Source organism: Uloborus diversus, chromosome 1 (genome assembly GCF_026930045.1).
Source record: "Uloborus diversus isolate 005 chromosome 1, Udiv.v.3.1, whole genome shotgun sequence".
Lineage (NCBI taxonomy): Eukaryota > Metazoa > Arthropoda > Arachnida > Araneae > Uloboridae > Uloborus > Uloborus diversus.
In genome coordinates this window covers 200,555,435-200,582,620 of record NC_072731.1, presented here as the reverse complement: position 1 = coordinate 200,582,620, position 27,186 = coordinate 200,555,435, and the positions used below count along the sequence as shown (strand labels likewise).

Below are 27,186 nucleotides of genomic sequence, written 5' to 3'. Positions count from 1 at the left end.
CAATTTAAAAAGATTTTTGGACAGATTAGGGAGAAGGAGGTTTTTCAGACTTTCTCCCAGAATGTTTCCGAAATTGAAGTTTAAAAACCACAATAGGCTGTCTTTGGTGAAGTAAAAAGAAATTATTTAGTTTTAGGATCCCTTCTTGGTTAAGGCCCTATTTTTTATTTATTTTGAAAAAAAAAAGTGTAAGAGGGCCTGTTTACTGAATAGGCCAAATAGGACGTGGCCTAGAGCCCTGCTATTTGGGGCCTCCAAAAGGCGAAACAGTTTTAGCAAATGGCAAGAATTGTAATGTTTGGCTACAAAAGGGCGCCGAAAAAGTTTGGGCCTACGATCTCTGATATTTTAATCCCATAGCCTCCAATACCCCAAGCCAATAAGTTCTGGGGCCTAGAACCAACATAAGCATTCAAAGCTAAGTTTAATAAGATTGAGTAAAAACAAAGTTCAAAAATTTTCGTACCCCTTGCGATTCCACCCCCCCCCCCCTCATCCAGATCCTAACCAAAAACTTCTCTTGGCTGTCTTTTTCTGTGCTCCGGTACAGTCAGGACTTTTTTTCCTTTTCTTTTAGGAATTTTCCCTTCTTTCCGTGGCAGGCGGCGTAGGGAGGGTATGATACTTTTTGCACCATGCCGAGGTTTGGATTTCGCGCAGGGAAGTTGGTCCATGGGCCCCCTTCTCTATACTCAGGGCCTGTGTACTGAAAAGACCAAATAGGCCGTGACTTAGAGCCCCTTCTGTTCAGGGGATAGCAAATAGCAGGGCAAATAGCAAAAATTGTTGTTTGCCTTTATGAGGACCCCGAAAAAGGGTTTGGCCTAAGGTCCCAATATTTTATTTTGGTCAATAAGTTCTGGGGTTATAGAGGGCCCTAGAACCAATATAAAGTTTTAAACTAAGCTTGATTTTCGGAAAATTTAATGAAATTGAATAAAAACAAAACTCAAACATTTCCGGGCTCCACCGCGTTGCGGGGTATTGCGGTACGTAGTTACGCCACTGACTTTACAGGAGATAGGATAAACATTTGTCCCCAAAACACTTCCCATTTGCAATTGACAACGAAAAACATTTTAATTGCCAAGAGCTTGACAAAGAGTTCAAGGAATGAAGATATTAGCAAACTATACTAGAACTTACATGAACTCTTTTTAAAGATAACATTTCTTATGTTCTTTTGTTAAATTGTTCTGATTTTCATTTTAATTGCTAGTGTATCATGCTGTCTTATTCGCTCTTATGTGAAACTCAAGTGGTTTTAAATGAATCGATTGATTTTTTTAAAAATGCCCATGGGATATCAAGAAAATTGACAATGGAATGTGAGCTGTAGTTGGGAAAAGATATTTGGAGGAAAGCACCTTTTTGTTGGGTAGATGCTGTGGTTGAGGAATTTTAGTTAGTTAAAAAAAAGCGACTCGGTTTAGATTACTTTATGCCACCTTTAATCCCTAAAGCATGCATCAATTTAAAAAAAAAAAACCTTTTACATTAAATTTGCATTAATTTTACAATGATCAAGGCTGTATCCAGAAATTGTTTTTTGGGAGGTGCCCGGATTTTGCACATTGCCCTAACACACACATATGTATACATTTTGACACACATAAAAATATTAACATAGAGGATGTTTTTTGTTGCGATTTTTAATGATTCCACTGTTGGACTGTTATTTTCATTTTAATTTCTTATTTTTTTATTCACCTTGTTGTGGTAAGGATAACAGGAGAGTGTCCCATTAAGTCAAATGTTGAACATCCATAATTTCAGGGGGTCCGGGGGTTTCTCCCCCGAAATTTTTTTTGAAAAATAGATATAAGGCCTAAAAATACAGATTTTTTATGAGGTAATTGAGACAACAAAAATATGAAGAAAAATAGGCAAAGTCTTGGAAAAGTTATGCATTCTCTTGCAAATCAAGATTAATCAAAATAAAAATTGCTTGTTCGACAAATTAAGGGTCTAAATTTCAAGTGTGCTTTGCAGCTAATGAGAACTAGAATTGCTTTTTCTGTATTTCTTCAAATTTTCACTAGTTTAATAGTTACTAAATTAAGAAAAAAAAAACTTAGCTATTTTCCTTCTCTTGACATAATTAAAAAAAAAAAAAAAAAATCTGTTTTATGGTACAAAACATTTCAAGTTTAGGTGTGTGTGTAGGGGGCGTCGCCCTCCCCCCCTCTGGATACTGCCCTGACAATGATACTCCAAATATTTCCAGGAACAGTGTACCTCCCCCCTCCTCTCCCAGTACAGCACTAAATGTAATGCAGAATTAAAACTAAATTTAATGAAAGGCATTTCAGACAAACATGTACTGGATAATTTATTGTTTTCCAAAACATTCAGTAACAATTTAGCTAACAAATATAGAAAAATAAATAAACAATTAATGTTGTTAGTTTATTATTGGGCATAATCTTGGCTTCATTCAGACACCAAAAGAATGACATTAAGAAAGAAAGTATTTATATTTCAAATTTATAAAGAAGTCTAAAAGTTTTAGTCTTCATCTTCCTCGTCACACGGTTGAATGAGGCTAAGATTCTGCAATCGTGGGAGCTTAAGTGGTTTTAAAACAACTCGAGGTGTACTCGAGAAAGGTATGCTAGAGGCTTTCAGTCTAGGGGTGGATGCCACTTGGGAATCTTTTTCAATGGGAGGTACGTTTAAAACTTGAGTTACTTCTGCAGACTCAGAATCACCGGGAGATGGATCTGAAGCATTTTCACATTCCATATTGTCAACATTCCTTTTCGGACGCATGCTACCTCTTTGAGATTTTCTCAAGGGCAGTGACATGTCCCCCACTTCTCTATTTGCATTGTTAATTGAATCATTCGCACAACTATCCTCACCATTAAGCATGACGTTAAGCATGTTTTGGGATCGCATAGACATTCGTGGCTGAGGTGTCTGCTGACACTGCCCGTCCCCTTCTTCATGATCCTCTTTATTAAAAGGACGCGCTGGAATAGATTCTTTCTTATACTGGCTTTCCACAGCCTTGAGTAATCCAAAGTTTTCTGAGAGAATGTCTTTCACTTCAGATTTGTGATTTTGCAAAATTTCAGTTAAGAAAGGTATGATATCGTCAGCTAATTTTAACTTTGCAAGGTGAACACAATTATATAGCTTCAAAATACTTGGCATGAGGGGCTCTATTATCACTAGCTTAACGAATTGCAGATCATCTGGTGCAGTATCTTCTTCTTTTTCTTCAGAATCTTCAGGTGTTACCTTCTGAGAATGAAATTCAAGTTCTTTAGAGGTCACAATCATGAAGCAATCTCTGATAATAGATTCTGTCTCTTCATTTAAAGGATAAACACCTTCTGCAATTCTATCAAAAATTGATACAATCGAGGGAATCAAGCAAAATCTTTTGAGATATGGTATATTTTGAAGTAAAAATGCATATAAAGTAATTCTTTTTTCAGTATTAGTGGGACCCTTAAGAGCAAACTTTTCTAGATGCTTGACTAAGCTAGATATATTCTTGTTATTCTGAGGCTTAAAGCAATTGAATACAAAAATACTTTCGGGAAAACGATCATAAAAGAGTGTTGGCTGTTTTTTGGTTAGGAGATCACACAAGCAATACTTTCCAAGTTCTTGTACAGCTTCCTTCTTATCAAGAATCGTAGACAATAAACAGAAGAACAAAGGACTTTTCCACTTAATGTAATCTTCCTGCAAAAGATTTATAATCATTGTAGCAGCTTGGAAACGAACAATGAAGAGCGAGTCTTTGAAACACAGGCATATAAGTGGAATATATTTATCAGCATAGGAAGTATATCGTTTACACATTTCAATCATGATGACAACTACAGCACTCCTAATTACTCCATGCTCCGAAGTCAGCATCTCTTTTGCAAGAGCAGGAAGGAGTTCCTTTGCTAAGCTTTCTTCTTGAAGACACAGTTTACCTAAAGCTGCAAATGCATGGCTCTGTAAAGTAGGGCTTATGCTAGGCAACTGATTGTTTGCTTCTGTAACATAAAAAAGCAGCAGTCATTGTACACACTGAATCATAGATTTTTATCGACATCAAAAAAAAAAAAAAAAAATGCATTTTATAAATTTAAGCTTACACCAGGTTTAGAAATAAGAACTAAAGTCTAAGTATATCATTTTTAGCTATCAAATGAAAAATATAGACACCATTTAAAATAAATTACAAATACAGGTACATCTATATATGGATGCCTCAGTTGCCAAATCGATCAACTCCACTTTATATAAAAATCCCCATTTCTGCTTTAATTGTGCTTAATCAAGGCTTAGAATGTGAATTTATATTAAACTTTTGGTTCAGTACATTTCTGATCCTGCGATGGCAGAAAATGTAACACGAGGGCCCATTCACTCCTATGGATAACTCTATCTTCTTCATCACTTTTCTCGACTTTTTGTTTTATGGAGTTAATCGATCTGGCAAGTGAAGCATCCATATATCGTACTTAGTGTTGCCCTGAGGCAACAATACATTGTTCTCAAAATCCATTATGTAGCAAAAACATATATGTTGCGTAGCACAAGATAAAATATAATTCTAAGTGAGCTGTAAAGGAAAGTTTTTAATGAAATCACAAACCAAAGTTTAAGGCACTCTGTTAAGTGGTTTTGAAAAAAAAATCAATCACACAATATTATAGAAATATCAGGAAAAAAATAAGGACGCTTTTAATATTTTTCAAGCATGTAGTCTACATACAGGGTGTTCCGTTTTAACCTGCAAGACCTTATTTTGCAAGCGTTAGTCCTAGATGTATACCTCCAATTGCAAAAATGTTCAAAATCACATGTAGAGTTAAGATATTGAAAGTTTAAAGTGAAAAAAAAAGGTCAAAAAATACAAAATTTAACTTTTTATACGAGCCCCAGGTACCTTAACGTACATTTAGGAAAATAATCTCTATTGAAAAATGATTAAATGATTTCAACACAAAACATTTGAAATTAGTACCACCAATATTCACCGAGGAATGAAATGCAGCATTTTGCGACTTACACCACTTTTCACTTGCCGTCAATAACACCTTTTGGGGGGAAGTGTTTAAAAGAATAATATTTGTGCATAGGGTATCGTTTTTCAATTTTTTCGAAGTTTTGTAGTTTGTTTTTGCGTATCCCAACATAACATTTGCGTTTATTTTTGAATAGCAATAGAAAATATAAATACCTTGTTTCTCTTACTTTGACGACCTGTCATTCTTCTGAAAGGGCGATAAGTTCCAATTTCTTCTTTTGTACGGTCCCTTAAAACTTTGAACTGGAATATCTCCTTGAGCTTTGGTTGCACAAATGTCAAGTTTTTTGTGTCAGTAACAGTTTTCAATGGAGATTATTTCTCTAAATATTAGCTAGGGGACCTAGGGCCCGTATAAAAAGTTAAACTTTGTATTTTTTGACTCATTTTAGTTTTTGCTTCAAACTTTGCAAAATAAAGGTCTTGTAGGTTAAAATGGAACACCTTGTATATCTTTATATATTAATAGGCAAGCCGTTTCCTTTCGGTACCGATTTCCCCTCTGTTTGTGAACCGATTTCCTTCATTCTTTTTTTGTTTGGTAGCTATTGCCGAGTTTTAGTGTTATCAATAAAAATTTTTGAAATCGAAAGCTAATTATCAGAGATATTAATATAAAAGGCATTTTCGTCCTTAATAGCTCTTTTTACGTGAACGGATGGTTCATTTTTTTCTAATTTGATATGGTTGGAAAGCTCTTCAAAAAACACTCCTAACGAAAAAAATTGTCAGGGCGTCCAAGGTCCAATAACCTAAATAAACTAGAAAAAAGTTATAAGCATTTAATTAGCGAAACTCAATAATTTTAATTTTATCTCTTTTCCATTGTTGAAATTCATTGATGGAAGTGTGAAACCTTAAGTTTTAATTCATTTTTTAAACTGCTTTTTCTAAACGAAAATTGCATTTTAATGCTTCAAGCTTAGTATGGTATGGTTGGAATGTTCTCGAAAAATGCTTTGAAACACGTTCTACTTGGTTTTACCGCGCAAAAATGCGAACTCGCTACGTGCAAGTTCTTCTTTCTACCCCCTACAGATTCTGAGCCGGGAGAACCTGGACCTTCAAAACGGCTTCGAAGAAGATAAACAGCGTATTTTGTTGTCCTTTCTCTATTTGCTTTAAGGTTGAATGAATCTCTCTGTAATTTAAATGTATGTATTAAGCTTCTACAGTTGGATTTTCATTTTGAAAGGTAATTCTTTTGGGTTTTTCATGCCTCAGAAAGTCAATTTCTGCAGAATTTTTTCAAAGTGTTCATTACATATTACTATTGTACCTTTATTTATGCATTATTATGTCTATTGTTTGCTTATTATCACCCTAATATTTATTCATTCATATTTATATTCAAATGTTGCATTTTCGCTTGTAATAGAACTGATGGTACGAATTATGTGCTTTAAATGAATGAGAAGATTATGTAATTCAATTACAAACTGCAATATAAATCATATGTTATTGGAGACTGACTGAAGATTATCTCTGTCAGACTAGAAATATTAGTTCGTGAGCGGTGGGGGAGGGTTTATCATTATTATTGTATCAGAGCATAGGATGCAAGTTTGTGTTGATTGTTTGCTTATTAGCTGCCTAATATTCATTCCTTCACATTAATATTCATTCCTTCACATTAATATTCATTCCTTCACATTAATATTTAAAAATCGCATCTTTGTTTGCAATAATTAGACTAGAATGTACGAATTATATCCCTCAAATGAATGTATATATTGCGTAATCCAGTTAAATAGCAATATATCATCTATTGTTGGAGTCTGATGAAGACTACCTCTGTCAGATCAGAAAAGTTAGTTCGTGAGCAGTGGGGAAGGTTTTTTTTTATTATTGCATCGTCGTATGTGCTTTAAAATGAATGTGTATATATGTATTTCAGTTTCATAATACATCGTTTGTTTTTGGAGTCTAGTGGGAACTAATCTGTCAGCCAGAATTGCTACTCTCAGATAAGCTTCTTAAGAAAAAATTTCAACAAGCAACAATAATGTCAAATAAACCAACAACAACAGCATCAGTGGAATAGTTTTTCAGCTCCCCAAAATAATCAGGGGGTTAAACTGTTTGGGAGGTCAAAAATACTAATTTTAATGATCAAAATTTATAAAATACACCCAAACCTATTTTTGTGCAGTCTATGAAAATTTCACACAAATTGGGACTCAATTGACTAACGTATCTTTAAAACAATTGCTTAATAGTGTAATTTGGAGCAAATTTTTTTTTAATGCGGTTCCTATCTACCGCACAAAAACATGTTTTGAGTGTACTAAAATAATATCAACCAAATTTTTTAAATACTAACTAAATTGAGCATAAGTCCTCTCTCTATTGGGTGAGAGTACTGTCATGTGCTTTAGGTGCGTTCGCAACATATGAAAGCTTCTCGTGGTGAAAGGTGACATGCGGATGATGTTTGAATTATGCTTTAAGTTGCAATTTTGGCGATTTCTCACTTATTTTGGCATTTTAAAGTTAATAGGAAAAACATTGATGCAATTTTTTTCTTCTTTAAATGAGTTCTATTTCAAATTTGCAAAAATTACCGACTGATTCAATTTTGGAAACACTAACCAAGTTGAAGAATACTAACTTCTGATGACTAGTTTTATAACCTGGCTTTCATTACTCTAGGGTGCAGCAATACCATGAAGAAAAAACTGAATTCTAGTGAACAGAGTTTCGATAACTGAGGATTTAATTTGTGATGTGCAAAATTGTCAATAATATAGATCCGCGGATACGGATCATTGGTGTCTAGATCCGTTAATACAGATCTCGAAATTTTTACCCTATTTAATCTTCTTTCCAGTGTAAAAATTTGCCACAGAATGTATTCCCTAAGTGTAAAGGCACAACTTCTTTGAAAAATCAATCTTTAGGGAAACATAATGAATAAAATGATATAGCCGTAAAGAAGTTATAATATGAAGAGTATGGGAGAGTCAGTACAAATGAAAAGGCAGGAGGAATGTGACAGTGCTGTATTTGTAAATAAAATGTAAAAAATTATTTTTAACTTGTTTAAGAAGATGTAGCAGCAAGTGTTTAAAGTTACTACATCTACTGAAATGGGATAAAATATCAGCAAGTGAGTTGCTCCCCATAGTCGAAAATTTTGTGATGTTTAAAACTCTGTATTAAGGCTAAAGGTAGCCACTTTGAAAATTTGTAAATATATTAGATGAAATAATGTATTCACATTAATTTTGAAGTATGGTTTTAATATTTTTATTAGAATTAAAATTATAATGTATCACTTGTGTTCAAGTTATTTCTTGCCACCCTGTATAATTTTTATAAGAAACGAAATATTAAATTAGACAGTTTTATTGTATTTTATAGTTGCACAGATGTAGAGTTTCAAATAGGCAATAAAATGTAAGACTAAAATATCCGTTTAAGATCCACCAAACATAAAACGGATACAGATCTTTATTTTCCCTTGGATATTCAAATATAGGTATCTGACACATCACTAGTTTTATAATATACTTACTAATATGAAGTATTTGAATACTCACTAGTAAGTCTTGATGACACAAATGCTTTTAAAATTAAAAGGAGATTTTCTGTAATATATGAAGGATAAAAATGGCACATTTCTACAATCAGACATAATTTCCTTGCCATGACATCTTCAGTTAATTTCTGACAGGAGGATTTCCTAAACACTGCACAAGATAATGATTCTATAGATTTCTAAAGAGGAAGAGAAAAAACACTCATAACACACTGGTGGACAAAATTATATAGACTTAAAAGTTTTAATCAAAACTTGACTAAAAACTAAATTTAGTTTGACTTCATTGATATACAGATGAATTACCCAAAAACGAAGCTTAAATTCAGTATAACTCAGGAATTTAAAAATTCGGGAATTAATTTAATTACAAAAATGTATAGTTTGAATACTCATTCATGAAATCTCCACAAAAATATAAACTCAAAAGTAAAAAAGCTTGGATTACAGTAAAATTTTGTTCAAATAACCGATAAATTTATCAATGATGTCATTAGTGATCCTTAGGTGTTTTACCTGGGGGCTCGGCAGTGCCCCCTGCCAGCTCGAGCAAAAGCAAGTCAAGTCTTCGTTGCGAAGCATTTTTGTCATGCATTGAGCTATACCATTGAGTATGCCCCCCCCCAGGAAAGTTTTGAATTAGAGAAATATTATTATATTTAGAAATGTTTTTTATTGTTTTTCGATCCTTTGCACCTCCCCTCCCATGAATGTATCGATATATCGAAAATATCGATATTTGGAGAGCCATATATCACGGTATTAAAATTCTGATATCGCCCAGTCCTAGTCTCCAACCAAAACTAGAGATCAATTTTCAGGCCTAAAATCTTAAGAAACCCAAGATTAAAAACTGGTGAACAATATTATTTTTTACAGATGGCATTCGCTTGAATCAATTTGAATGCAACTGCATTGACATTTTCGAGTGGGTGTGGCAAGAAGACGAACTTTCAAGTTCTCCTTTTCTAAAAACAAAAGATAAGAATGGTTGAAAATAATTGGTCAGTACAAAATTTTTCAAGTCAAAGGAACAGATGATAGAATCAGCGCTATTGTCACTTCTCTTTACTTACCATTTATTTAACTTTATTTACATTCAGTTAAAACGCCGCTCTATTGCATCACATGATGTTGTCAGCAATCACATGCTTTTTGCTCATTAGAGGGCGACACCTGTATTAGACTATTATGCAGATTCATACACGTGCTTAGCCATGATTGGTTGCTGTGTTCTGCATGTGTATGGGAAGCATCTGACAACTTTCATGTCCCATCATGCATCGATATGTTAATTTGGTTTTGAGATTAAGCGGATGTTTCCTTACTGAGCACTCACTCTCTGACTCACTTTTCTCATGGGAGATAGCGAGTTGCTACTCTGTACCGGTTGGGCTGCTTAGCCATTTATACAAATATTGAGCACATGCTAGTCGTCGACTCGGCCATATTAGTTTAAGCTTGGTGTCTTGGTGTTTGTTATCAGGAGCAGTCAAGTTAGAATAAGCCGGTGGTCTTTTCACATATTTTTGTTTTTAGTTGCTTTTAATGTTTTAGTTAGAAATAAATGTTACTGTTTTAAAAAGTGTTTGTTCATCAACGAACACTCTGCAAAATATTGTCTAAAGGATATTAGATGTTGTGAGGTCTCAACGGTTCTTTTCGGCCTCCGACGACGATTACGTCTTGTTAGGGGGTCATTCTTGGAGACCATACGCAACCACTGCAGTTGTCCCACGGTCTTACACAAGATCCCCTTCAAGATTACGCAAAAGTTGCGGTCACTACGGCGCCGCTCCTCCTCTTTTGTCTCGGAGCACAGACCACCCTGTGGTGAGAATCGAAGTTTCCTTCGGGGGTCTGAAAGGCTTCTGGAGGCAGGGATGGTTACGCTACGAGCCGGGACTGAGGTCCGAAATTCTCTCGGGAACGCAATGTTTCAAGTTTGGTTTGTAAAGCCAATGGATTGAACTTCCAACGAAGTTAGTCCTTTGTGGATAATATTCCTGCATTTACAATCTTTGTAAATTAATTGTACATAGCTGTATGCAATTACTCCAGACAAATAAAAGTTTATTTTTCTTATTTATGGTCTGGTACGTTACAGCTTTAAATTTATTTGGTGGCAGCTTCGCGATGGTTCCTCTATCGCCTCAAAGAGACTGGTAAACAAATTATTTACCATAGTTGAAATTGCAATTCATCCAGAACTGCTTTGCTTGGAATGTGCTCATCTTGTGCATCTTCGCCCATGTGAAATGTTTGTGTTCTTCTCGCCGTCCAGAAGTGACTTCCCTGTTCGCCCCGCGAACCTATTTTTCCTGTGATGAAATGCGATCTTCGTTGCATCAGAGCTGGGTGTTCTTCAACTTCTGTGCGCGTGTGAAAGAAGAAATTTACTTCTTGTGTTTTTAAAAGCGAAATCGTAGCATTTCCTCTTGAATTAACAACAGGCAACCCGTTAAAGAATTTTTAGAGATCAGTCATCGCGACCTGAACTTTTCTGTGATAACCCCCCTGTGGTTCCTGCACATTTTTAGAGATCGGTCATCGGACCTGAACTTTTTTGTGAAAACCCTCCTGTGGTTCCGCACATTTTTAGAGATCGGTCATTGTGACCTGAACTTTTTTGTGATAACCTCCTGTGTTTCCCGCACGGATCCTAGTATCCATTAATTAGTTCCCTATCTCTGAATTTACACTTGGATATACCCTGATGAAGGTCCTTTCTGCAATTGGGTAAGTACCCTTTTCATTTTTGAGAGTGACGTTTAGGGTGTAAAACTGTTCTTTTTTCTCTGTGTAAAGTAAAATTACTGTACCTTATGAACATGTATTTTGCTAGGATTAATGACACTTAACTTTAATTAGGTAGTTCATTCACTTTAATTTGGTAGTTGTCTTGTTCGTATTTTTATTTTTCGAAATTAAATTGTTTTGTAGTCATGGCTTTCTTAAACAAAGCAAAAAAGTCCGATCTCCAGGAATTAGCTGAAGAACTGGGGTTCATTGTAACTCCGGATTTAAAGGTTGTTCATTTGAAAGAGTTAATTTCAAAAAGTACGGAGGACCCAGAAGTAATTAAAACAATGTTTGAAAACATAATTTCCGAAAGGAATTTGATTTTGGAGAAAGAAAAGAAACAGGAAGAGAAAGAAAAGAGGGAATATGAGTTAGAAATGCTCAGGTTGCAGTCTCTCCCACAGCAGGGAGCTGTTTCAAATGTAAACACTGGGTTTCGGGCATCAAAAGAAAATTTTGAATTTGTCAAATTCATCCCAAAATTCGATCCCGAAAAATCAGACATCAGTCTGTATTTGACTATTTTTGAGCGACAGGTCAAAAAGGCAGATATTTCCCAAACTAATTGGGTTTACTGCCTGTTAAGTTTACTGCCGCTGGACATCGTGCAGTTGATTGCTCGGGAGTCTAATGAAAAGTCAGAAGACTACGATCACATCAAACAAATTTTACTTAAGAAATTTAAATTGAGTGCGGAAGCTTTTCGCCAGAAATTTGTTCAACTGAACAAGCGGGTTGAAGGAACTTGGAAAGATTTTGCTTTCGAAAGCAAAAATTTTCTTGAGCAATGGCTTGAAGGTTTAGAGGTCGGGGACTTTGAATCTTTGAAAAGTCTGATGGTAACCGATCAAATCAAAAAGCGCGTAGCAGTGGAAGTGAAAGAGCATTTCATCGACGATTGGGGACAATACAAAGACCCTGAAAAATTAGCTGAACTGTTAGACAGCTATGAAAATATACGAAAAAATCCCAAACAGACAAAAAATTAGAAGAGTGAAAAGATTGCTCATAGGTCAACTAATGGGAAATTTGGGAACAACCCCTTATTGAACAGAGAACGCTCCGCGCCGGGGATGAACAATATGGGGAATTTCGAAAAGCGAAAGACACCCCGCTATTATGAATGCAACAGTCCTAATCACTTGAGAGCGTCTTGTCCGAAGATAATGAAAGAACGGAGTGGGGGTAACGAGAGTTTAAATCGTATTTCGGTCCAAGGAAAGGTGTCATTCTGAATTCTTAAATCCTTACATTCAGGAGGGCATTATTGGGAATCATAAAATTCTAATACTTCGAGATACTGGATCCTCGATTGATCTTTGTACGAGAAAATATGTTAATCCCAATTCTTATACAGGAGAAGTGGTGTGGGTTAAACAACCACTAGATGCGCATCACATTGCTTTGCCTCTTACTGAAGTAGAAATTGAAGGGGAGCATTTTGGGAGGATAAAAACAAAGGCTGCCGTTTGCTCTGACTCCTTAGATACGGGGCGTTATTTGCTAGGAAATAAAACCGCTGCCTTGCTTAAGGAGCAAAAACAGTATGAATTTCCAGATTGTGAATTCTTAAACGCGGTACAGACTAGGGCGATGCTTAATAAATACAAATTGGCTGAAGATTGTGAGTCAAATCATGATTTTGGGAATGAAGCTCAGTCTGTTATCACTGATAAAAAGGATGCAGATCAAGGGGAAAATGTTGGGTTTGAAAGGGATCAGCAGGAGGAGGAAACCCCGCTGATTATTCCGGCAGTAGAGCCTAACGCTCCAGAATTATCACTTTTAGAAATCAGCCGTGAGGAGTTAAAAGAACTTCAGCGGAATTGCCCAACATTAAAACCAATTTTGGATATTGTGTCATGTAAAAATAAGACCTCCAACCAGGATAATTATAACATTAAAAATGAATTGCTGGTTAAAACGCAGACTGACCGGTTAGGCAACACGAAGGAGTTAATTATTGTTCCCGAGGTGTTACGGGAAAAAATAAAGGGCATGTGTCATGAAGGAACCTTTGCTCATTTAGGAATTACTAAATCCAAAGATAAGCCGGTTAGACATTTTTTTTGGCCGGGATGTTTCAAAAATATGGAAATGTTTTTCCGGTCTTGTGACCCATGTCAAAGGGCCGATAAACCTAGTGATAAAAAGAAGGCACCTCTAAAAATCGTTCCTATCATTGGGGATACTTTTAGCACCCTAAACATAGATTGTGTTGGGCCTTTAGTAGAATCACCTAACGGTAATAGGAATTTAGTCACCGAAATTTGTTTGGCCTCAAAATATCCAGAAGCCATTCTGGTGAAAGATATTGGGTCAGTTTCAGTTACGGATGCTCTTTTAATCATGTTCAGTGGCGGCGCCAGAGCAAAAGTAGACGTCGGCGACACAGTTTTGCGAGGCCCTTTCAATCATAAAATATTTTCAGACAAATCCATGGAATTAATTTTTGTACTAACTATTGGTACTTAGAGTTCCCAATTCACTTAATTGCTAGGACAAAAACAGTTCGTGACTAGTAGCGCAATCGAAAAGCTTTTTCATGGTGTGGGGAGGGGGCGGCACATTGAAAGGGAGAAAATGACCTGAGAGAAGGGGGGGTCCGGGGGTCCTCCCCCGTAATTTTTTTTAAAATTTGTAGTTTAAAAACGCCATTTTAGGCTTTCTTTGCTGATGTTACGGGAAAAAATTTACAGAGGTCTCGGTGGAAATTTCTAGTAACTGAAGCCTTAAAAACGCAATTATAGGCCGCATTTATTGATTTTAGGGTCAGAGATTGTCCCAGATCGATTCTTTTGTTTAAAAAATAGGTCAAAATCAATTGCAAATTCTCCAAGTTGAAGCTTCAAAAACAGAATTTTAGACAAACTTTGAAGATTTTACGGGAAGGAAGGGAGTTATTCCCTCGAAAAATTTTGAAAATTACGGTCCTAAAAACTTTAGCAATATTTTATGTTCAGGAGCCAGTCCACTTAAACTTTTTGTTAAATGTAGTTTAAAAAACGTAATTGCTAATGATATAAAAGAAAGGGAGTATGGGGACCCTTGCCCGAATATTTTCTGAAATTCAAGCCTTAAAAATGCGATTGTAAGGCCATATTTTGTAATATTAGGCTCGGTAATCTTTGAAATTCAAGCTAAAAAACAGAATTTTAAGCGATTTTCGATGTTGTTTAGTATTTGGGGGGCTTTAGGCTGGAAATATCGCGAAATTTAAGATCTGGAAACGAAATTTCAGATGCTTCATAATGCTTTCGGTGTGCGTGTGTATGGAGGGGTGTGTAGGGAGGTGGGGGAGGGGTGTGTGTTCGGACGAGCAGCATTTTGAATATTTTCTTATTTTTAGACGAACTTAGGAAACAAGAGAAAAAGAAAAGAAAAAGGACGGGGGTGGGGAGAATAGAGTTAACTGATCAATAAGCTGTAGCTACTGAATATTTTAAAATCAGGCCCCGACAGAATTGGGCCCCGCATTTGCTAAGGCTTCCTCTGTGCAGTCTCCGCTGCACGCACTATTTTGATTACTTTTGTGTCTGTTGCATTTAATAAGAGCTTCAATTGAAAACATGGAAATTTCTTTAAACTTTTGAGAATTTACTTCTGAGAATTTTGCGAGGCCCTATCTGCGCATGGCCGTCGGCAGTCGCCGACATCGCCGATGCCTAGCGCCGCCACTGATCATGTTTAGCAGAATGGGTTTCCCGGTGGAAATTCAGTGCGATCAAGGGCGATCGTTTACGAGTATTCTTACTTCTGAGTTTTTTAAGCGATTTGGTGTAAGAATTAAGCATAGTTCCGTCAACCATCCTCAATCTAATCCAGTGGAGCGGTTTCACAGAACCATCAAGCGATTAATTCGCGCATTATGTGTAGAGTCCGGACCTGATTGGAAGAAACACCTTCCACTAACTTTACTTGCTCTGCGCTCGGTAGTTCATGAGAGTACAGGATATGCTCCAGCAGAGTTAATTCATGGGAAAAATCTTAGGACGCCGGAAACTCTTTTATATGAAAAGTGGATGGGAGATGATATTGAAAACGAGGGTGTAACCGAATACGTTTTTAAACTCATAAACCATTTAAAACGATGCCAGGAGGTAGCCATTAAAAAAATGGAAGAGTCACAGATTAAGAGAAAGGGTTACTACGATAAGCATACGGTAAAAAGAGAATTTAAAGTGGGCAATTTGGTCCTAATTTTGGCAACATCAAGGCCAACTAAATTTTCTGTTCAATGGGTTGGTCCTGGGACGATTAGAAGTAAAATTTCTGAAACAAACTACATTGTAGAATTGTCTGGGAAACGGGAAAGATGTCAAATCTATCACGTGAATATGCTCAAGCCCTATCACAAGAGACCGGAGCAGATTAATTTGCTGAGTTTTGAAATGAAAGATGATGCATCAGCCGATAACGATGTGGATTTCCCCACCATTGAAAGGGACCCCAACATCTATAATTTCAGTGAAATAGTTCAATCGAGTAATCTTTCAGATCGTCTAAATTCAGAACAAATTGAGCAGTTAGAGAGATTATTAAATAAGTATTCGAAGAGTTTTTCAAATGATCCGGGTCTCACTAATTTGGTTGAGCATAACATCGAATTAATAAGTGACAAACCCGTACGTTCAAAACCTTATCGCGCCTCGCATAGGCAAAATGAAATTTTGAAGGCAGAAGTTCAGAGAATGCTTGACCTACGCATTATTGAAGTGGGGGAGTCAGACTGTTTATCCCCCATCATTCTAATTGAAGTCCCTGGAAAGGATCCTAGGCCTTGCATAGATTATAGGCGATTAAACGAAATTGTTCGAACAGAATATTTCCCGCTTCCAAATATCGAGGAACGCATTGAACAGGTATGTGCAGCCAAGTACATCACGATTTTAGATTTTGCTAGGGGATATTGGCAAATTCCGTTGACTCCTAGAGCCCAGCGTTTAGCAGCTTTTTGCACAAATTTTGGGACTTTTCGACCCTTACGGCTTCCTTTCGGGCTACAGAATGGTCCTTATATTTTTGCTAAGATTATCTCAGAACTGTTAAAAGATTGAATCTTTCGCCGTGCCGTATATTGACGATATAGCCGTGTATTCCAACACCTGGGAATCCCATTTGAAACATTTAGATTGGGTACTCGAGCGCATTTCAAAGGCTAACCTAACTATTAAACCATCGAAATGCAGGTTCGCGCAAGATCATGTTAAGTATCTGGGACACATAGTAGGTTTCGGTTTCCGTTCTCCAGCAGAAGCGAAAGTAGAAAGCATTCGATCTTTCCCTACTCCGCGAACAAAGATGTATGTTCGTGCTTTCCTTGGATTAGCGGGGTACTACAGTCGCTACATTCCGATGTTTTCGGCTATTGCTGCGCCTCTCTCCGACACGTTGAAAGGGAGGTCGAAAAAGGGGGAAATTGTTTGGACTCCTGAATGCGAGAAGGCCTTCGGTCAATTGAAAGAAATGTTGATGAGTCAGCCAGTTTTGTTTGCTCCGAATTTCAACCGTGAATTCATTGTGCAAACGGACGCGTCAGATCGTGGTTTAGGCGTAGTGCTTACGCAGTTTGATGAAAATGGGGAAGAACATCCCATTTTATACTTAAGTAAAAAGTTTTCAGACTCCGAGCAAAAATACTGCACGAGTGAGAAAGAGTACGCCGCGATAGTTTTCGCTGTAAAGAAATTACATTTTTACCTCGATTCAAATTTACCGTTCAAGGTAATTTCAGACCATCATCCACTCGTGTGGTTGAATAAAAATTCAAGTACCAATCCTCGTTTAACGAGATGGTCGTTAGCTCTTCAGCCCTACAATTTTGAAGTCAAATATAAGCCAGGAAAAGAACATCAAAATGTCGACAGCCTAAGTCGTTCATTCTTTCAGTAAAAGAAAGGTTTGAAGGTTGTTGTTTTTTTTATTTAGCTAAGAAATTTTTATGCATTTTCATTTTGCATGTGATAAATCACATAGATTTGGATTATTTAGAGTTAATTTTAGTACAGAAAATAACATTAATAAATTTAATGTTAAATTAGTTCGGGTTGTAATAACTTTTGAAATATGTTTTAAGAGGTTGAGTCACTCTCAAGTATGGAAATGGTACTGCTCTCTTCTTGTCAGAAATTACTGTTTCATGTATGTGTAACTGTAATCATCGTGACTATGATTTTGAACTGTTTACACGTGACTCAAGTGTGACAAGATTTGCATAACAGTGTGTTGGACTTATTTCAAACTATTTGAACCGTTTCCAAATTTTTGAACTTTCCACCCATGTGAAAAGTTCTCTTTTTAAGGGGGAAGGAGCTGTGAGGTCTCAACGGTTCTTTTCGGCCTCCCACCACGATTACGTCTTGTTAGAGGGTCATTCTTGGAGACCACACGCAACCACTGCAGTTGTCCCACGGTCTTACACAAGATCCCCTTCAAGATTACGCAAAAGTTGCGGTCACTACGGCGCCGCTCCTCCTCTTTTGTCTCGGAGCACAGACCACCCTGTGGTGAGAATCGAAGTTTCCTTCGGGGGTCTGAAAGGCTTCTGGAGGCAGGGATGGTTACGCTACGAGCCGGGACTGAGGTCCGAAATTCTCTTGGGAACGCAATGTTTCAAGTTTGGTTTGTAAAGCCAATGGATTGAACTTCCAACAAAGTTAGTCCTCTGTGGATAATATTCCTGCATTTACAATCTTTGTAAATTAATTGTACATAGCTGTATGCAATTACTCCAGACAAATAAAAGTTTATTTTTATTATTTATGGTCTGGTACGTTACAATGTCTATAGCATCGGTTAAGACAACATTTTAGGTTATGGGCGGTCATATGTTCTACAACACTAGTGTGTTGGGAAACTTCGTCGCCATACTGGATGAATTGATGTTGCCGAACTTGTGCATTTTTTTGGCCAACTTTGGACTTGGATTTCTTCATTGTTGTGATACTGGACTTAGTTTTTTTTTTTTTTTGAACTTTAATCCTGGACTTAGATTCTCATTGAGGTATGGTCCCTGGACTTTGTTACTTAGTTGATGCATGATGATATTACAGACTAGGAAGATAGTTTTAGTGTGGGGAGGGGCATCTTCAAATTGCATTTGGTAATTGCATTTGGTTATTTTTTTTAATTAATCAGTCACTTTAAAGGATTTATCTTTGGAAATAATGGAATTTAAGATAGTTTACGCTTGAGGGATCGTCCCTGATTTACGTTACCAATGATAATGGTTTTCATTCTTTGCTCTACTTGAAATCCATTGTATTTTTGTATAAAATGCAGTATTTTAAACGTTTTAAGTTGAGTAAAGTTGTTGAACTAAAGATATATTTTTAAAAGATGCTACTTTTTAATAAAATGGATTAAAAAAAAACATACCAAATCAATTTTTTTGGGGAAAAAAACCCCTACAAAACAGTATATTAAATTTTTCTACATGGAAAGATTATAGAAAATAAAATTTAAAAAAATATTTTACTTCCAGAAACCACTTAGCATAAGAATTTTAATAAACTATTAAAATCACTCTTAAAAACATGTGTATTTATGATAGAACTAAAAAGTAACTGAAAATATTTTGAACAAAATTTTCAAACAGCATAATAATTGTTGCAAGAATAACAAGTAATAGTGAAAGAATAGAAGTAATGTAGTTATTCTTATATAACTAATTGACATATTTATGCAAAACAGATGAAACCATTTGACATCCATTCATAGGGTGCTTTTCTCTAATCAAGAATATAGGTTTTAATGAATGAATACAGCATTTTAACAATAAAAAATAAAGATAATTACTTAAGTACACAAGTTAACTCTATTTGAAATGATTTAAGTATGTATCGAAAAAAATCTTAGATTGCTTTTGTAACAAACTTTGAAATGCAAGAAAAAAAAAAAAAAAAACAATTAGTTAATTTCAAAATACATAAAAGAAGAATACAACTTGGTTATAAAATAAAAGAATCACTCTTAAGTCGGAAGAAAAGAAAATCTTTATAATCTGCGGTGACAACAAATAGTATAACGGCAAAAAACAAAGGGTTTTTTTCATTGAAAGTTCAATTTTAGCCATTAAATTAAAACCGCAAAGAAGTAATAACTTTTAAGCTTTCATAGTATTAATTCAAAAACCAAAGATTTCTTCTTGAAATCGTGATTACAGTACGCTAATTACTTCGAGACAATGGAATAAAGGCAAAGGAGCTAAGGCATTAATGAAGGCTTCTTCTTTGCCTCGTTTGTTATTTTACGTAGCATTGAAAGCGTAAAAGGAAATTTCAAGCTAGGTAAAATAAACAACCTAACAGACACAAAAGCTATCTTAGGAAGTTCATCCTGTGGTTAATAAGTAAGATTCAATAATGTGGCAGTGTATAATTGTACCTCATTAATTTTATTTATTTTTTTTGAACAGCTAATTGGCGAAAAATGCGTAGGGAATTAGAGTACTTAATTTTGTAAAGCAAAAAAAAATTTTTTGTTCATAAAATCAATTTTCCCTGATTTTTTGTTATTTTTTCAAAATTCCCTGATATTTCCCTGACTTTTCCCTGATTAAGAAAGTTCCCTGACCTCCCTGATTTCCCTGATCTGTCGCCACCCTGTATAAATTATATGTACTCCTAGATTGTAAAATCACATCTGACGCAAGTAAAAGGCTTTTGATGTTAATTTTGGCAACGGCATAGTCTTATTACTTTTTGCATATTCCCTACCAAATTTGATTGACTCAAAATCAGCTTTGAAATTCTCTTCATGTTCTTCATCATTATTCCCGGAATCAAATGTGTTACATGTATCGCTTCTTGGTTGTGAAAAGGACAAGTTAAATTCGCTATTAAAAATACTTCTGTATGTCCACTCTCTGACAAAAAAGGTTTCTCGTTGGTGAGTTTCGTTACATCGTTCAATATATAATGCATACATTTTTGAGATACTAAGAAGAGGGGAAAGGTATTTTCTGTGAGGATTGCAGCACCTGGATTAATGCGAACTTTCTGCTGGGAAACTGTTTATATGCTCCATTACATATGCTTTCACATCATTTTCCACTTTGTGTGGTCTTGAACTGTGATGGTCCCTTTCATCTGGAAGTGGTGCTGACAACCCATTTGAAATACTGTTTTTTATGATATCAAGCTTTTTTCTTCCAACACCACACAAAAAGCACATAGCTGTCTTGCAAATATTTATAGTTTGACAGTCGAAAGTGACATAATATTGTATGAAGCTGCCCTACTTTTCCTAGCACTTGTGCTCTGTCTTTTAATGCTATTAATTTCAGTACTATTAAAAAGTGTACAATTTTTAGCATTCACACCTAGTTTATTGAATTGAGTTAGTATGGAAGTCCTGTCATCAATACTGAATTTAGAGGAAAACTGTAAACGACACTTAATATGGCACAGAGTACCTGTTACATACTGATTTTGCTGCTACTAATTTGCCTGTCTGGGAAACATAAGCTTCTCCTTTCTGCCTAGCCGTAGCTGCTTTTTTTTCGCTTCCATGCATGTGGAGTTCTTTTTCTTTTTCTGGACGGTTTTTTTAGAGCAGAGCATTTCAGTCAACTCTTCAAATTGTTCAGGAGAAGGTGATACGTCTACTTTAGCATCGGTAATAAAATTTTCACATATCTCATGTTGAATATCAAAAATATCAGGACTTTCACAAACCTTTCTTCGAACCAACGTTCAAATCAAAAACGGTGCTAACTGTATGAAAAAGGGTGCCCTCTAGTGGATGAAGGTGTTAACATAGTAAACACTTTTAACCACTAAAAAATTTACGGTTTTATGTTAGATAACACCTTTATCATCTATAATCTCTGGAAATACACAGAATAGGACTTTCAATGCTAGCTTATATGAAATATAATAATTTGAAACTTTCATCTATCAACAAAACTCGTTGTTTTTAAAAATGTCAGTTAACACCTTTATCCACTGATCCCTTCAATTTATTTACCTAATGTATCAGTGACAACAATTATGCAAACAGGACAAGTCAGTTTAAAAAAAATCCTTATGTTTTCCATTGTAGACATTATTTCTCCCAGTTTAATGCATTTAAGAATATATTTTTTTTATCAAAGAAAAAAAAAATAATTAAAAGCCTCAGAAAATACTCTTTTAACATATTTTACTAATGAAGACTGTCATAAAAAGTAATGTTTGTTGATTCTTCCACCATTCCTACACAAGACTTCTCTTATTATATTGGGATAAAAAAAGTTCTTTGAAAGGTGAAAATTTGGCTTTAAAATTTTTTTTATAAGAGCGCTGAAATACATGAATATTTTCTGTTTTCATAACTTTATATCTTTTCTTTTCTTGCTCGGACTGCATCGTCTATCGGGGAAGCAAAAAGTGTGTAGGTATAAACATAATTTTATGGCTACTTTAAGTGTTCTTGGACTTCTTTAGTTTTTTTCTCTTGTCATTTAAATATTCTAACGTTAAAATTTATATACACTATGCGTCGCTTCAATGGTGAATAATCTATCTCAATAAATCTTAAGTAATCAAGCAAATTAGGTAGTAAATAAAGTTTTGGTTGAAATATGCTTTTTGGACTATTTTGAAATGCAAAAGACTGAATAATAATAATAATTGAATAAATAAAAAAGAGCAATTTAGATTTTTTCCCCATGTAATTTTAAAAATCTTTGTTGGTCTGCCTTGCATATTTATATAACTGTAACAGGAAAGCTGCATTGATTAAAAAAAAGAAAAAAAAAAAAAAACTATTTAACGAACTTACATTACCTTAAAAAATATAACTTTCTAAATTTATTAAGTCTATAATAATATAATACATTTATTAAGACTATATACAACTATATAGCTTTGCTAGTTACTTTGCATCAATTAGATTTTACTCTTGGCAATAACACGTAAAATTTATGAAAACACTTGGGGGAAAACAATTAAGTTTTCAAAAAAAAAAAAAAAATTGAAAAAAACCACACGGTAAAAAAAAAAAAAAAACTGGTTTAAACTATAGTTTAAACTAAACAATCCTGCTGTAAAATAATTTGTTCACTTCTTTTCTATTTCTTTTTTTGAATGCACATGTATTTTTTTTTTTAATCTGAAAATGCAATGCTAGTTGTCTAAGGCTACTTTCTCTTTTGATGTCTTAAATTTGAGCCTTAAAGTAAAAACAAACACACATACCTTAACAACTTCATCAGCTAATTTTTGTAGTTCATCCTCTTCGTTCAAGCTTTTATTAATTTGCCTTAAGCTATTGATATACAAAGGTACAAAATCAACAGGAACAGAAAATTCAGTCAGTGACTTCTGAAACATACCTGAAAATTAAATATGTTTATGAAAATCTTTTTCCCCCCATCAGTAAACATACACACTAAAATACGTAACTTTTATTAATGATAAATAGCAGTTTTTTTTTCTTACAGCTTTTAGTAATTTTCATACTTAATAAACAGTGATCAGGATTGCCAACCTTAGAGAAACAAGTTCAGGTGCATTTCGCATTCAGCGTGTTTATGTTCAGTAATGGAAAAAAAAAAAGTGATACGTATATATTTCAAGTTCCAAATGAGTTCTATCTGCAATGAGTATTAAAGCACTAAGTATTTATTTGTGAATGACTAAAAATTGTATATGTGGTTTACAATTTAAAAAAAAAAAAAAAACGAATTACACTTTTGCTAGCTTCATGGTTTGCATAACAGCTACATTTTCAAGAGCTATCTGGTATTTCCTTTTTACTGTGAATACTAATTTTCATTTAAAAGCTCTGAATTAAGATGGAAAATGAAAATCTCTTTCATAATTTAATTTGTCTAACAGTTTTTATGTTTACAAGGTAAATCAGTGGGAATTTTTTTTACCTTCAAAATCTATTGTTTACTTCTGAAAAATTGTGCATTTTATAGAGAATTGCATCATATAGGTCGGCGTTATAAGGTATTCTACTGTAATCATCTAAAACAGTTGTATAAAAAATATTTTTCAATTGATAAAACATTTATAAAATCTAGGTCACACTTTGAGCATAAACAAATTTCCCAAAACATGTCTGACATTATAGCATTAAAATAACAAAATATAATACGAGAGGGGACCCAAAAGAAACCAAACTAATGGTGCGATGTTAATCCTAGATGTAGTAGAGTGTTCTTCAGCTAGATGACTCAAAATGAGACCTTCACAAACCAGCTGTGCAAGTAGCGTCAGTGTAGTTGATAACGTCTGATTGTAGCGTTGGTTTTCTCAGGTGTTGTTGCTTTCTGCCTGTGAATTCATTATGGCATATTTGAAAGAACAAACTGTAAGCTTGAAATTTTGTTTCCTGTTTGAAGAGTCGGCAATGGAACAGCTTACCAAATGCTTCAACAAGCTTTTAAGGACAATACTAAGAGCCGTACACAAGTTTTCGAGTGGTTTGGGCGCTTTAAATGTGGTAGCCTGAGTGTTGAAGATCATGCTCGTTCTGAGCGCCCTTCAACGTCTCGAAATGATAAAAACATTGAAAAAATCTGCCAAAAAATCCACGAGAGTCGTCCTTTTATGATTGACGAAACTTTAGAAGAAACAAGAGTGAGTTGGTGCTTGTGCGAGCGATCAGAAGAATGATTCCTTTGCCATGATAACGGTCCCGTACACTTAGCCTTCACTATTAATCGCTATTTGGACTCTCAGGGGTGGTCAGTCGTTCCTCGACCCCCGCATACGGCAGACCTAGGCCCCTGTGATCTTTTTCCATTCCCAAGGATGAAAAAAATTCTGAAATCGAAACGTTTTGATGATGTAGAGGCTGAAAAAACTGCTTCGCAACGGGCACTGAACATGGTCAAAGCTAAAGAGTTCCAGGGGAGCTTCTAACAGTGGAAATAAAAGAATTAACAAGTGTATTTCATCTAAGGGTGAAAGAGACAAAAGAAATTTTGTGAATAAACTAATATATAAATATTTTAGAACAAAAATCCGGATACTTTTGGGTCCCCCCTCGTACTAAAAGAAAAGACCTTGAATATGATTGAATGTTTTAATGGTAGTTAAAGCTTTAAGGCTAAGAATATTACTATATTACAAAAAAAAAAAAAAAAAGCAATGAATAATCCAATGAAATTAAAGGTCACAGAATGGAAGATAGGTGGCTTTTTTTTGGGGGGGGGGGGGGAGTCTTTGGTGAAAGATGTCTGATGACGAAACATCTGGCAACTTTAGATAAGCAATTGTGCACTTGCTTGAGAAACCTCGTTTAGTAAATTTGGTGAGAAATGAGGAGCAAAATAACTTTTTTGAAAAGTTTTCAAGATTTAGTTTCTTTTCGGAGCGACTCTGTGAAATGAGGAGCAGTTGGCAACCCTGAGTATGTAAAGGCATGGGTAAAACAAATAATATTATTAAACATTTATAAACGAGAAATTTTAGTTATACAGTATAACCCCGATTTTATGATTGTTAAGGAACTGGAAAAAGTTATCATTAAATCAAATATATCATTAAATCTGGGAACGTAAACATTCAATACAGTCAAATCCATGCATCATTTAATTGAGTAAATCGTTAAATACGGTATCGTTAAATTGAAGTTATACTACACATTCTAATGCTGGGCGATGCAAAAATCTGGTGTATATCTCACATAATTAAACCAGTTTAAAATTATTCTAGAAACACACAGATGCATCAATATCGCTCCAATTACAAATCCAAGCACTGATGGGCAGTCACTGGTTCAGAATCATTGCTGTTTTAACCTTTAATATTTTAACACTGATGTTAAATTCGTAGTGTATCAAGACAATCTGGCTAAACAACAAAGGTGTGAAGAGTTAGTAATAGAGAACTAATGGATGAACTCTTGGGGAAAAGGAAACTCCAACGCTAGTAGAAGTATCATAAGCCAATAAAGAACTTAACTTATACCAAAATGTGCACAACATGTAAATTTTGTTTTAGCTCTTAACGGAAAATATATAATGATGAGCAAATTTTGTCAGATTGTCACTAACCAAAACAGAAGCAAAGTTCAAAGCACAAATAGCAACAAAAATGGCAGACATATATTATGGATTTACAAGGAGGTTCTTATTTAAGACACAAATATATGTATTTTTTGTGTTTAAAAACAAATTTAAATTTTTTATGATTACTACTAAATGCATTAAAACTTAACATTAATATTCATCTATTTCATAAATGCAATATCATTAAAAAAGAAGAAAAAAAAAACTTGTAAATAAACTAATCAACAGTTCACACGATAGTGTGTGTATACAACATGCTGCTGCTAAGTTATTCATTTTTAGTATGGAATTTCTTATATGCTAAAAAAGTGAACAAAGTGATATTTTGTCTAAGGCATCTTTTTTCTGAGCTGGGGAAAAAAAACCCCTAGACAACCCAGTATATATCACGAATGTCCAACTCCTAGCTTTTCTTATTATCATTCATAATGTCTTTACAACAAAGTTCCACACAGCTAATGAAATTTATTTAATTTCATATTTTAAAACAGAAGTGAAAAATTTTTATAGAGAAAAATACACTTAGTCCCCTACCTTGTAACTTTTTCAATGTCTCAGCTGGCAATTTTTTCGAAACTTGGTCCAAGATTTTGATAATATACTCCATTGATGAAAGGAATGTCATTGACTCATGATTTTTGCAAAACACTTCAACCACAAGATTTAGCATTCTTGAAGGAATATCTGAGTAAGCAGCAAACATGGAAATGTAAAACCAAATAATTTCTTCATTTTCACTACCTAAATGCTTTTCTAACTGCATAATTAGCTGTGGTCTGAAATCAACAAAAAGTTATTTGGATGATATTTCTATCAGAGGTATTATATCATGAAGAAAAACTAATATAAAATTTCTACTTTTGAAACTGGACCTCTTTGACCAAAAATATAACAGGATTTCCAATCTTATCTATAAAAAAAAAATTCAAAGACTTTTTCAAGAAAATTAAGGATGTTCAGGGACTCAGAAAATTCAAGGAACCTAAATTTATGTATTTTACACAAGAAAAAGCATTTGATAAATTTAAATCAAAAGTAGTCCTTCCTCAAATGCATTTTCTCACTTTCTACTTCAGGATCAGGGTTGGCAAATATTTGTCAAAGGTGGAAAAAATCGTTTTTTTTCAACCCGGCAAAAATAGGTTTTTGCCACTTACAACTTTAGTTAAATAAATACCTTTGTGCTGAAAAGTAAAAAAAGAAATAACAATGTCAAAAAGCAGAAATTGCAGATTACTGCAGACAGGTGTTTTGGCATTACAAGGAACCCTTTTTCAATGCAAAAGAAATGAGCTCAAGACTAGAAAGACCTGTCAGATGTAAGGTTTAAGAAACATGTCATTAGGCATTATCCTGCTGGATCAAATAGTTTAAACTCGTATTTAACAGTAATTTGGGTAATAAAATATTGCTCAGTACTCAATATTGCTCTCAGAATTCATTCTGCCCAGCACAAAAAATATTAGCATAGTACCAGAAGTAGCAGAAACTATCTAGTTCATTCTAATTAAACTTTTCCTTATTAGAAACATTACATTATCCCACTTTTTACCCATAACGACGCATTTTTGGCACACTCAACTCTGGGTCTCTTATGAACTTTCTAAAAAGTCCATCATGACATTATTTTCATATACAGTCCAGTCTGGACTTTTACGAGGGATGCGTTCCAAGACTCCTTATGTAAGTCAAAATTCGCGTTGTAGAAAAATGTACATATACAATTTTTTTTAGAAACACACTGAATTCTTTTAGATACTGTTAAACACCCCTAAACTGTTTTAAAGCATCCTA

At 34.7% G+C, this 27,186-nt stretch overlaps 1 protein-coding gene across 1 annotated transcript in view; it reads right to left on the bottom strand.

Moving 5' to 3' along the window:
• Positions 1-2,318: 2,318 nt before the first annotated feature.
• LOC129234120 (condensin-2 complex subunit D3-like) overlaps positions 2,319-27,186 on the bottom strand; it is a 46,938-nt gene continuing 22,070 nt past the window's right edge. The window contains exons 3-6 of the mRNA XM_054868011.1: positions 25,927-26,168; positions 22,565-22,701; positions 8,584-8,761; positions 2,319-4,001 (exon numbers count right to left, since the gene is read on the bottom strand). Of these exons, the coding sequence (XP_054723986.1) occupies positions 2,509-4,001; positions 8,584-8,761; positions 22,565-22,701; positions 25,927-26,168 (2,050 nt within the window). The 3' untranslated portion in view covers positions 2,319-2,508. The remainder of the gene's footprint in view (positions 4,002-8,583; positions 8,762-22,564; positions 22,702-25,926; positions 26,169-27,186) is intronic.